Source organism: Hylobates moloch, unplaced genomic scaffold (genome assembly GCF_009828535.3).
Source record: "Hylobates moloch isolate HMO894 unplaced genomic scaffold, HMol_V3 SCAFFOLD_4, whole genome shotgun sequence".
In the NCBI taxonomy this organism is placed as follows: domain Eukaryota; kingdom Metazoa; phylum Chordata; class Mammalia; order Primates; family Hylobatidae; genus Hylobates; species Hylobates moloch.
In genome coordinates, this window is record NW_026652279.1 from 27,283,064 (window position 1) to 27,295,258 (window position 12,195).

At 46.9% G+C, this 12,195-nt stretch overlaps 1 protein-coding gene and 1 non-coding gene across 2 annotated transcripts in view; both read left to right on the plus strand.

The window, feature by feature from the left end:
- IRAK2 (interleukin 1 receptor associated kinase 2) overlaps nucleotides 1-12,195 on the plus strand; it is a 74,945-nt gene that overhangs the window by 37,416 nt on the left and 25,334 nt on the right. The window contains exons 5-8 of the mRNA XM_058438133.1: nucleotides 2,265-2,368; nucleotides 5,833-6,027; nucleotides 6,110-6,174; nucleotides 9,897-10,011. Coding sequence (XP_058294116.1) covers nucleotides 2,265-2,368; nucleotides 5,833-6,027; nucleotides 6,110-6,174; nucleotides 9,897-10,011 — 479 coding nt within the window. The remainder of the gene's footprint in view (nucleotides 1-2,264; nucleotides 2,369-5,832; nucleotides 6,028-6,109; nucleotides 6,175-9,896; nucleotides 10,012-12,195) is intronic.
- Nucleotides 10,175-10,282, plus strand: LOC116467644 (U6 spliceosomal RNA). Its single transcript, XR_004247860.1, has one exon. It is a non-coding gene; the product is annotated as a U6 spliceosomal RNA (small nuclear RNA).

Here is a 12,195-nt window from a genome sequence, read left to right on the forward strand (position 1 = left end):
CCTCAGGTGATCCACCTGCCTCGGCCTCCCAAAGTGCTGGGATTACAAGCCTGAGCCACCGTGCCCAGGCCAAAATAAATTTTTTAATAGCCAGAGTTCCAGATGAGTCACTCCTTTCCTGATGTTGTAAGCCACAAATACCTGAAGTGGGTAGATTTATCCAGTAATCTTGGGGTCAAGCCCAGTTTCCTTTGGAAGGGCCAGGTCCCCAGTTACTCAGAAGCTGTCCTTGCCATGGGGCTTCCTGGGTATTTCCAGATGATGATGTTTGAAGCCTCTGGCCTGTGGCCAAGGCCTGCTTCTGTGCGGACCAGCCACCATGGCTCACCTCACCCACAGTCTGTTCCTGCGCTCACCCAGGAGCCCCCCTACCAGATGGCCTCATTAGTCTTCAGATTAATCTTCACATGGGGCCTAGTGAAGAAATTTCGCCCTCTTTAACCTCACGTTTAAGTGACCCTAAACTACTTGTCAAACATTCCGTCTTGTGAATCTTGTTCACTCACCAAGGGATTAGAGGCATAGATGCGGCCGACCGCGGTGGCTCAGGCCTATAATCCTAGCACTTTGAGAGGCTGAGGCAAGTGGATCACTTGAGGTCAGGAGTTCAAGACCAGCCTGGCCAACATGGTGAAAACCCGTCTCTACTAAAAATACAAAAATTAGCCGGCATCATGGTGCATGCCTGTAGTCCCAGCTACTTCATAGGCTGAGGCAGGAGAATCGTCTGAACCTGGGAGGCGGAGTTTGCAGTGAGCTGAGATTGTGCCACTGCACTCCAGGCTGGGCAACAGAGTGAGACTCTGTTTCAAAAAAAAAAAAAAAAAGAACATAGACGCTGGAACCACTGACTATGTGCCCTTGGAAAAGTTACTTAACATCTCCATGCCTCATTTCACCATCTGCAAAAAGGCAATGAAAATGGTGCAGTGGTACCTTATCTCCTGATTGGCATGAAGATTAGATGAGTTAACGCACAGGAAGGATTTTTTTTGAGACAGGGTCTCATTCTGCCTCCTAGGCTGGAGTGCAGTGGTGTGATCATGGCTCAATATAGCCTTGACCTCTTGGGCACAAGTGATCCTCAGCCTCCCAAGTAGGGGAGACCACAAGTGTACACCACCATACCTGACTATTTAAAAAAAATCTTTTGTAGGACTGAGCGCAGTGGCTCATGCCTGTAATCCCAGCACTTTGGGAAGCCGAGGTGGGCGGATCATGAGTTCAGGAGATTGAGACCATCCTGGCTAACAGAGTGAAACCCATCTCTACTAAAAATACAAAAAAATTAGCTGGGTGTGGTGGCGGGCGCCTGTAGTCCCAACTACTCGGGAGGCTGAAGCAGGAGAATGGCCTGAACCCGGGAGACGGAGCTTGCAGTGAGCCAAGATTTGCGCCACTGCACTCCAGCCTGGGCAACAGAGGGAGACTCCGTCTCAAAAAAAAAAAAAAGAAAAAAAATCTTTTGTAGAAACGGGATTTTGTCATGTTGCCCAAGCTGATCTCAAATTCCTGGGCTGAAGCAATCCTCCTGCCTCAGCCTCCCAAAGTGCTGGGATTACAGATGTGAAGTATTTAGAACAGTGCCTGGCATGATGTTTGCTAACTCATATACCTAGATGTTAACTTACTCCAGCCCCGGGCCCTTCTACTGCCCCACCTCTGCATGGGCTGGTTCCACTGCCCCATATCTGCTTGTTGAAAACGTTTCTCCATATTTCAAGCCCAGGTCAGGTGCCACTTCCTCTGTGAACCCTCCTTATCTCCCAGCCTGTTATGGTCTCTCCTGCCTCTGACCTCGCTTTCCCGTGGGATGTATCCTCGGAAGATAGTTACTGCATCCCTGCCCCGGTGGAGGTTTCTGGAAGGCAGGCTTGGTAGCTAGTTCACCTCTGTGTCTTTTTCTGCTCTTTGAGTAGGAGGTGAGATAGTGCAGGGCCTAGAAGTCAAACAGATTTCCATCTAATTTCGGCTTTACCATCTACTGGCTGAGTGGTCCTGAGCACTGTGTCTACCTCCGGTGTCTCCGTGTCTCCACTTGTCAACTGGGATGATAAATAGGCCCCAGGCTGTAGGGGAGTCAGAGGCTTATCCTAAGGTGATGCTTGAGGAGTGTGTTGGTCGGCACATGGTGGGTGTCAGGAAGTGGCAGCAACAGCGTTTGGGGAGTGAACAGGAGACTGGCATGGTCTGAGGACTAGACCAGAATCCCTCCTGTCTTCCTTCCTGAGGGTGCATCCTGACCCACAGTCCCTCCTTTCCAGGGTCCTTTCCAGCCAGAGCCCACCAGCCGGCCTTTCTCCAGCCTCCTGAAGAAGATGCCCCTCATTCCTTGAGAACCGACCTCCCCACTTCGTCTGATTCAAAGGTAAATCCACCCCTCGGCTGCAGCGTCCAAGCCATGTCTCCCATTGTGTAGTTCCCTCTCAAAAATGCAATTTCTCTATCCCTTGAGACCAGTTTAAGGGTGGAGAGGAGAAAGGAAATTGCCATCAAATTACCCCAAGCTTCTAAGTCTATAAGTAGAGGAGGTCAATGATAGTGGGGAGAGGGAGGGAGGGCACTTCAGTGAATATACTTCTTGTTTTTAAATTTGTTATTATTTTTGAGACAGAGTCTCACTCTGCCGCCCAGGCTGGAGTGCAGTGGCACGATCTCGGGTCACTGCAACCTCCACTTCCCGGGTTCAAGTGATTCTCCTGCATCAGCCTCCCAAGTAGCTGGGATTACAGGTGCATGTCACCATGCTCAGCTAATTTTTTGTAGTTTTAGTAGAGACAGGGGTCTCACCATGTTGGCTAGCTTGGTCTCGAACTCCTGACGTCAGGTGATCCACCCGCCTTGGCCTCCCAAAGTGCTTGGATTACAGGCGTGAGACACCACACCCGGCCATTATTTTATTTTATTTTCGACCTGTGGTTTGAGCTACTTGGGAGGCTGAGGCAGGAGGATGGCTGAGCCCAGGAGGCAGAAGTTGCAGTGAGCTGTGATCCTGCCACCACATTCCACCCTGGGTGACAGAGTGAGACCCTGTCTCCAAAAAAAAAAAAAAAAATTATGACCATATTGATATGAAGATAAATAAAATCCAAGCAGGATTAAAAATGACGACATTACTTTGACTCTAAAAGTTCATTTATTTTCTTCTGATTTTAAAACAAATTAAAATGTTTTGACAGCCCATAAAAGTGTTGTGAGTCTGAGACCCTTTGCATCCAGTGCCTGGGGGAGAAGCCAGCTTTGCATGAGTGTGGTTAATGAAGCTCTTCCATGTCCCAGGTGTGGTATCACACGCCTATAGTCCTGGCTACTCGGGAGGCTGAGGTGGGAGGATCGCTTGAGCCCAGGAGTTGGAGACCAGCCTAGGCAACATAGGGAGGCCCCATCTCTAAATTAATAAATAGATCAATCTTCCATGAAGGATAATCCCAACACTTTGGGAGGCTGGTATGGGAGGATCACTTGAGCCCAGGAGTTTGAGACCAACCTGGGCAACAGTGTAAGATCCTTCTCTACAAAAAAGTTTTTTTTTTTTTTTTTTTGAGGAGTCTCGCTCCATTGCCCAGGCTGGAGTGCAGTGGCACAATCTTGGTCACTGTAACCTCCGCCTCCCAGGTTCAAGCTATTCTCCTGCCTCAGCCTCCTGAGTAGCTGGGATTACATGCACATGCCAGCACGTTTAGCTAATTTTTTTGTATTTTTAGTGGAGACAGGGTTTCGCCATGTTGGCCAGGCTGGTCTTGAACTCCTGGCCTCATGTGATCCGCCCACCTCAGCATCCCAAAGTGCTGGGATTACAGGCATGAGCCACCACGCCTGGCCAAAAAGTTTTTTTGAGACAAAGTCTCCCTCTGTTGCCCAGGCTGTCTCGACTCACTGAAACCTCTGGTTCCCCAGTTTAAGCAATTCTCCTGCCTCAGCCTCCTGAGTATCTGGGATTATAGGTGTGTGCCACCATCCCTGGCTAATTTTTGTATTTTTAGTAGAGACAGGGTTTCACCATGTTGCCCAGGCTGGTCTTGAACTCCTGGCCTCAGATGATCTGCCTGCCTCCCACAATGGCGAGATTACAAGCGTGAACCACTGTGCCTGGCCTTTACAAAAAAGTTAAAAAATTAGCCAGGCATGGTGGCACACACCTGTAGTCCCAGCTACTTGGGGGCGCTGAGATGAAAGGATCCCATGAGCCTGGGAGGTTGAGGCTGCGGTGAGCTGACATCATGCCATTGCACTCCAGCCTTGGTGTCAAAGTGAAACCCTGTCTCAAAAAGAAATCAAAACTATGTGTGTGGCATGATACCAGTTTTGTTAAATAAATCCTAATATATCTAATTGGCTGGAAATACACTAGCAGCAGTTAAATGGATAATGGGGTTATGGATACTAATTTTCAAAAACTGTTAAGAGCATATGTAACTTTAAAAAATTGAAATTTAGGCTGGGCGCGGTGGCTCATGCCTGTAATCCCAGCACTTTGGGAGGCCGAGTCGGGTGGATCACGAGGTCAGGAGATGGAGACCATCCTGGCTAACACGGTGAGGCCCCATCTCTACTAAAAAAATTACAAAAAATTAGCCGGACATGGTGGCGGGTACCTGTAGTCTCAGCTACTCGGGAGACTGAGGCAGGAGAATGGCGTGAACCTGGGAGGCGGAGCTTGCAGTGAGCTGAGATCACACCACTGCACTCCAGGCTGGGCGACAGTGTGAGACTCTGTCTCAAAAAAAAAAAAAAAAAAAAATTTACATATATCTGTTTTAAAGTGAGAAGTTATTAAAAACGGAAACAGAACTTCTTTTTATAGGCTTATATACACATGCAGTCTCTGGAATTCTGTTTAAAGCAAGGTTGTCTTGCTTGCCCATGGGTCGTGTGTAGCCCAAGATGGCTTTGAATGTGGCCCAACACAAATTTGTAAAGTTTCTTAAAACATTATGGGGTTTTTTTGCAATTTTTTTTTTAAAGCTCATCAGCTATCGTTAGTATTAGTGTATTTTATGTGTGGCCCCGGACAATTCTTCTTCCAGTGTGGTTCAGGGAAGTCAAAAATTGGACACCCCTGGTTTGGTTATATGAACCTGTATCCTACTTCCCAGTAGTCTGGAACCCCAGTATCTATGCTGTGTATTAGACCAAGGGTGCTGAGTTCGGCCACTGACCAGCTGTTTTATTTCCTCAGTGCTCACTTCTGTAAACTGAAATAAACGAAACATCAACCATAGGCCAGGAATACTCACATCTTAGTCTTCAAAATTACTCTTCAGGGTACTATTGTTACCTTCATTTTTGCTGATGGAAAAAATTGAGACTCAGAGAGGTTAAGTAACTCACCCAACGTCACACAGCAAGATACAGATGGAGCTGGGATTTGAGCTTGGGCCTATCCATGTCCTTTTTTTTTTTTTTTTGAGACAGAGTCTCACTCTGTTGCCCAGGCTGGAGTGCAGCGGCACGATCTCGGCTCACTGCAAACTCTGCCTCCCAGGTTCACCCCATTCTCCTGCCTCAGCTTCCCGAGTAGCTGGGACTACAGGCGCCCGCCACCATGCCCGGCTAATTTTTTTTTGTATTTTTTAGTAGAGATGGGGTTTCACTGTCTTAGCCAGGATGGTCTTGATCTCCTAACCTAGTGATCCGCCCACCTGGGCCTCTCAAAGTGCTGGGATTACAGGCGTGAGCCACCGCGCCCAGCCTATCCATGTCCTTTTTACAGTTTCCGTTGGATAAGATGATCCCCTCCACCCCTTCATCTCTGGTGTTCCAAGGTCCCTTGAAGTAGCAGAAAAAACGAGATTCTATAGTAATCTCCATCTCTTCTCTCTGGGTCTCTAGGACTTCAGCACCTCCATTCCTAAGCAGGAAAAACTTTTGAGCTTGGCTGGAGACAGGCTTTTCTGGAGTGAGGCAGACGTGGTCCAGGCAACCGATGACTTCAATCAAAACCACAAAATCAGCCAGGGGACCTTTGCTGATGTCTACAGAGGGCACAGGCACGGGACGCCATTCGTCTTCAAGAAGCTCAGAGAGGTGAGCGCTTCTTGGTTTCTAGTGGGGGTAGAGGCTGCAAGGGTGGGGCGGGATCTTCATGTTCTGATGTCTTTCTCTACAGACAGCCTGTTCAAGTCCAGGATCAATTGAACGATTCTTCCAGGCAGAGCTGCAGATTTGTCTTAGGTAAGCCTCCCCTTTGTTTAATAATAATGATAGCTAACCTTTATATAGTGCTTCCTGTGTGCCCAGGCATGTTTTAAACACTCTATTATATATAAATTCATTTAGTCCTTACAAGAACCCTATACATGTAGCTACTATTATCACATTATTTTACAGATGGGTAAATTGAGGCACATGGTAAATTTTACACATGGGTAAATTGAGGTTAAATGTCTCATCCAAGGTCACACAGCTAATGAGTGGCAGAGCCAGGATTTGGATCTACCTGGTTTGGCTCCAGAGTCCATTCTTCTCCTATGTAGCAATTCTATGTATAGATTAGAATTACAAAGGAACCTTGGCTTACTCCAACTCCTTCCTTCCACACGGGAATAAATCTTCTTCTCTCCTTTTTTTTTTTTCTTTTCTTTTCTTTTCTTTTTTTTTTTTTTTTTTGAGACAGAGTCTTGCTCTGTCTCCCAGGCTGGAGTGCAGTGGCATGATCTCGGCTCACTGCAACCTCTGCCTACCAGGTTCAGGTGATTCTCGTGTGTTAGCCTCCCGAGTAGCTAGGATTACAGGCGTGCACCACCACACCTGGCTAATTTTTGTATTTTTAGTAGAGACAGGGTTTTGCCATGTTGGCCAGGATGGTCTCAAACTCCTGATCTCAAGTGATCTTTCTGCTTTGGCCTCCTGAAGTGCTGGGATTATGGGCGTGAGCCACCGTGCCTGGCTTTTTTTTCTTTTTTAAGAGATAGGGTCTTGCTCTATTGCCCAGGCTAGAATGGCCTTGGAATGATCGTAGATCACTGCAGCTTTGTACTCATGGGCTGGTGATCCTCCCACCTCAGCTGACAAGCTGGACTACAGGTGTGCGCCCAGCTCATTTTTTGCTTTTTTTTAATTTTTATTTTAGAGATGGGTCTTGCTATGTTGACCAGGCTGGTCTTAAGCTCCTGGGCTCAAGTGATCCTCCTGCCTTGACCTCCCAAAATGCCGGGATTGTAGGTGTGAGCCACTGTGCCCAGCCATGTGTGTGCTTTTTTTTTTAAAATTATTTTTCATCTGAAACACTTGTGCCTTATATTGTAGGGTATTTTAAGAAATAAAGAAAATTGAGGCCACGCGCGGTGGTTCACGCCTGTAATCCCAGCACTTTGAGAGGCGGAAGCGGGTGGATCACAAGGTCAGGAGATCGAGACCATCCTTGCTAACACGGTGAAACCCCATCTCTACTAAAAATACAAAAAATTAGCCGGGTGTGGTGGCGGGCGCCTGTAGTCCCAGCTACTCAGGAGGCTGAGGCAGGAGAATGGCATGAACCCGGGAGGTGGACCTTGCAGTGAGCCGAGATCGCGCCACTGCACTCCAGCCTGGGTAACACAGCGAGACTCCGTCTCAAAAAAAAAAAGAAAAAAAAGAAAATTGAATATCTATTCATTCTGGAACCAGTGTTAAAAAATAAAGAAAATTGACCAGGTATGGTGATTTATGCCTGTAATCCTAGAACTTTGACGCTGAGGCAGAAGGATTGCTTGAGCCAAGGAGTTTGAGACCAGCTTGAGCAACATAGCGAGACCCTGTCTCAACTGAAAAAAATATATATACAAAAACATTTTTTGGCTGGGCATGGTGGCTCACACCTATAATCCCAGTACTTTGGGAGGCTGAGGCGAGTGGGTCACTTAAGCCCAGGAGTTCGAGATCAGCCTGGGCAACATGGCAAAACCCCATCTCTACAAAAAATACAAAAATTAGCTGGGTGTGGTGGTGCATGCCTTCAGTCCCAGCTACTCGGGAGGCCGAGGTGGGAGGATCACTTGAGCCCAGGAGGCAGAAGTTGCAGTGAGCCGAGATCACAACACTACACTCCAGCCTGGGGAACAAAGTGAGTCTCTGTCTCAAAAATAAATAAAGGCCAGGCATGGTGGCTCACACCTGTAATGCCAACACTTTGGGAGGTCAAGGTGGGCAGATCAGTTAAGGTCAGGAGTTTGAGACCAGCCTAGCCAACACAGCGAAACCTCATCTCTACTAAAAAAAAATTCATACAGAAATCAGCCTGGTGTGTTGGCATGCACCTGTATTCCCAGCTACTCAGGAGGCTGAGGCATGAGAATCACTTGAGCCCAGGAGGTGGAGGTTGCAGTGTGCCCAGATCGCACCACTGCACTCCAGCCTGGGCAACAGAGTGAGACTCTGTCTAAAAAAAAAATTAATTAATTAATTAATTAAAAAGTAAAACAAATTTAAAAAGGAATAAAGAAAATTATAAATAAGAAAACAGAAACTGTTTTTCACAGCACCTATAAATAAGCACTACTGTTTTAATATTTTGATATATTTTCATTTTTAATTGTTAAAGCTTTTTTTGTAGAGACAGGATCTCACTATGTTGCCCAGGCTGGTTTTGAACTCCCCGGCTCAAGTGATCCTCTTGCTTTGGCCTCCGAAAGTGTTGGGATTTTAGACGTGAGCCACTGTGCCGGGCCCATATTTTGATATGTTTTCTTTAGTGCTTTCTCTATTCATACATGTATATGAATACTCATGTGTACACACACACACACACACACACACACACAGATACACACACACACATACATCTAATAAAAACTGGAAGTATGATTCCCTTTCCACTTCGGCTTAGTGCTTTCATGGAGTCGGCAGTCACTCCTTCATTCATTGACTCAGAAAATGTGAGTAGTCAAGCCCTTTTCTAGGCTCTAGGGAGTGTATGCCAGAAGCATACAGAGCCCCTGCCTTGGGGAGGTTTATGGTCCAGTGGGGAGGCTGATATGTAAATAACTCTAATAAGTATGCAAAAGCGAGTAATAGGATGGCTTGCGGGAAGCAGAGGAGGGCAGAGAGATAAGGCAGGAGGCCATTTATAATAGTCTTGGGGAGGTTGAATCAGAGCCTGACCCAATCCAAGTGACCCAAGGCAGAGGAGAGGGGAATGAAGGGACATTTTAAAAGTTATCTGTGGCAGTGAATGGTGACTGATTTGATACGGGAGATAAGAAGGTTTCTAGGAAACTGGCTGGGTGGTGATGTGCCTTTCTGGGATAATAAATATGGGTGAAGAAGCAGGTTTGGGACTTGTTGAGGTTAGGATGATGTTGACCTGAGCATCAAGATGCAAATTGACATTCAGGTCTGGAGCTTAGGATGGGGCTGCAGATAAGAGATTTGGGAATGTTCCTTATAGCAATGGGAGGTTCCTGGAGGAGCAACATACAAAACAAGATGAGGAGTCCAGCTGGCAGAAAGAGGAAGGCAAAGGAGGAGGGTCTTAGTGAAAAGGGCCAGGAAAGAGTGGTCAGAGAGGCAGGAGGAAAGTGAGGAGGGAATGGTGACTGAGAACCAGCGGAAGAGGATTTCAGGAAAGAACCCCAGTCCTAGAGTCAGGCAGATGTGGGATCTGGTCCTGGCTTTACTACTTTCTAGTTTGTGACCTTGGGCAGGTCCCTTAACCTCTCAGTCTCCGTTTCTGGAGATGGGACGGTTGAGATGTCATGTGCTGCAGAGCAGTAAAGCAGGATGAGGACCACCATGCTCCTTGAAGGCAGACAGTTTTCATCTTTCCACCCTGGGGCCAGGCCCTTAGGGGTCAGAGCATGTGGTACCTGGGAGGTTACTGGTGGCATTGGAGGAGGAGAGGGCAGAAGAGGGGTGGGACATGAGGAAGTAGATCATTCTTTCCGACTCCTCACCCCTGCACTGACGCCCGATTCCAGATGCTGCCACCCCAATGTCTTACCTGTGCTGGGCTTCTGTGCTGCAAGACAGTTTCACAGCTTCATCTACCCCTACATGGCAAATGGTTCCCTACAGGACAGACTGCAGGGTCAGGTAAGGGACTGGGTCATGGTCAGAGAATGGGACCAGGCTGCACCCAGCCATGGGGTCAAGGGTTAAGGACTTACAGAAGTTCAGAGGGGAGAGGGGCCATCTAGGTGAGACCAGGGAGACTTCAAGGAGAGAAGTGGGGCCAGGATGCATAAACTCTGGTTAAGTACTCACTTTGGCAGCACATATACCAAAATTGGAACGATACAGAGAAGATCAGCATGGCCTCTGAATGAGGATGACAAAATATGAAAAAGAAAAAGAAAAGCACAAAAAGATCTGATTAAACATCTTCAGGAAAAATCTATAAAAAATTATTTGATGAGAGGCATTTCATTCAAATCAAGAGCATGACAAAGGTATCTCATAGAGCTAACTTCGTTCATCATGGTTCTGGAGGTGTTAGCCAATGCAGTAGGACAAGAAAAAGAATTAAGAGGTAAAGAGTATGGAAAAGTGGAGGTGAATTTTTATTATAAAATGTTCTTCTAATATATACCTATTTGCTTGTGTGTTTATGGAATGTCTCTGGAAAGATACACAAGAAACTGGTTCACTGGCTGCTGCTAGGGAGCGGAACTAGGTGATTGGGGCCTAGGATAAGAAGCAAACTTACTATTAGAGTATTACATCATGTGAAGGTAATCCTTGATAAAAATTACAGTGTTTTAAAACAGGTCTTCTGCTTATCTTATTTTCAAATAGAGGGGAAAGAGTTATTCCACAACAGAATTATTGCTTCCCATGGCAGGGACAAGACAAAGCAGTTATTCACGGCATACTAATGATCTTTAGCTTTTCTGGGCACTCACTGTATGCAGGTTGCTGTGATAAGGGTTTTACTTAGGTCATCACCTCCAGGCTGTGCCACAACCAGAGCAATTTCTTCCCTCATTTTTCAAAAGAGGAATCTCTGACACATAGAGACAAAGTGACTTGCCCAAAGGAACATAGAGGACAAATGTCAGTCCAGAGCTTACATTGGGTTCGTCTGGCACTAGGTTTCAGAATTTTTGAGAAGAAATTAGCAGGGGCTGTCCAGGCCAGTTCTTAGAGGATGTGGGACCTACACCAGGGCTTCAAAAATAGGTGATGAGGCTGGGCACAGTGGCTCACGCCTGTAATCCCAGTACTTTGGGAAGCCGAGGCGGGTGGATCACTTGAGGTCAGGAGTTTGAGACCAGCCTGACCAATATGGTGAAACCCTGTCTCTACTAAAAGTATAAGAATTAGCCAGGCGTGGTGGCACGTGCCTGTAGTACCAGCTACTCAGGAGGCTGAGACAGGAGAATCACTTGAACCTGGGAGGCAGAGGTTGCGGTGAGCCGAGATTGCACCACTGCACTCCAGCCTGGGCGACAAAGTGAGACTCTGTCTCAAAAACAACAACAACAAAAAAAAAACGGTGATGATTTAGCCTGGGAGGGTCAGTCTTAGAACAACAGTGGGAGCAAATGAGAGGCTTTAGCCCATCCCACAATCCCCATCAGCCCTGGTGAAGTTTCCCCTAATACAGATAAAATCAGTGTAAGGCCCAGGTGCTTGGCTTGCAAACACAAGCTCCCTAGCTCCTCTCCCAACCAGCCTCTTTTAGAGAGAAATTCCAGAGCAGCCACTGTAATGGGCATGATAAAAATAACTGCTGATTGAGCACCTACTGTGTGGCAGGTGCTATGCTAGGGGCATACCATATACTCCCTTGAATCCTTACAGTAACCCTAAAACATAGGGATTAACATTTCTATTTTATACCCAAGGAAACTGAGGCTCAGAGATGTTAAGTGTCTTTCCAAAATTATACAGCTAGCGCATGTCAGAACTGGGAGTTACAACTAGGTCTGTCTGATGTCAAAACCCATAGTATAGGGTCAGGCACATGGCTCATGCCTGTAATCCCAGCACTTTGGGAGAGCGAGGTGGGCAGATCGCTTGAGCCCAGGAGTTCGAGACCAGCCTGGCCAACATGACAAAACCCTGTCTCCACGAAAAATACAAAAATTAGCTGGGAGTGGTGGCACATGCCTGTGATCTCAGGTATTTGGGAGTCTGAGGTGGGAGAGTCACTTCAGTCTGGGATTTTAAGGCTACAGTGAGCTATGATGCTGCACTCCAGTCTGGTTGACAGCAAGACCTGTCTCAAAACAAGCAAACACACAAAAAATGAAAAAACTCACAGTATCACGCTAA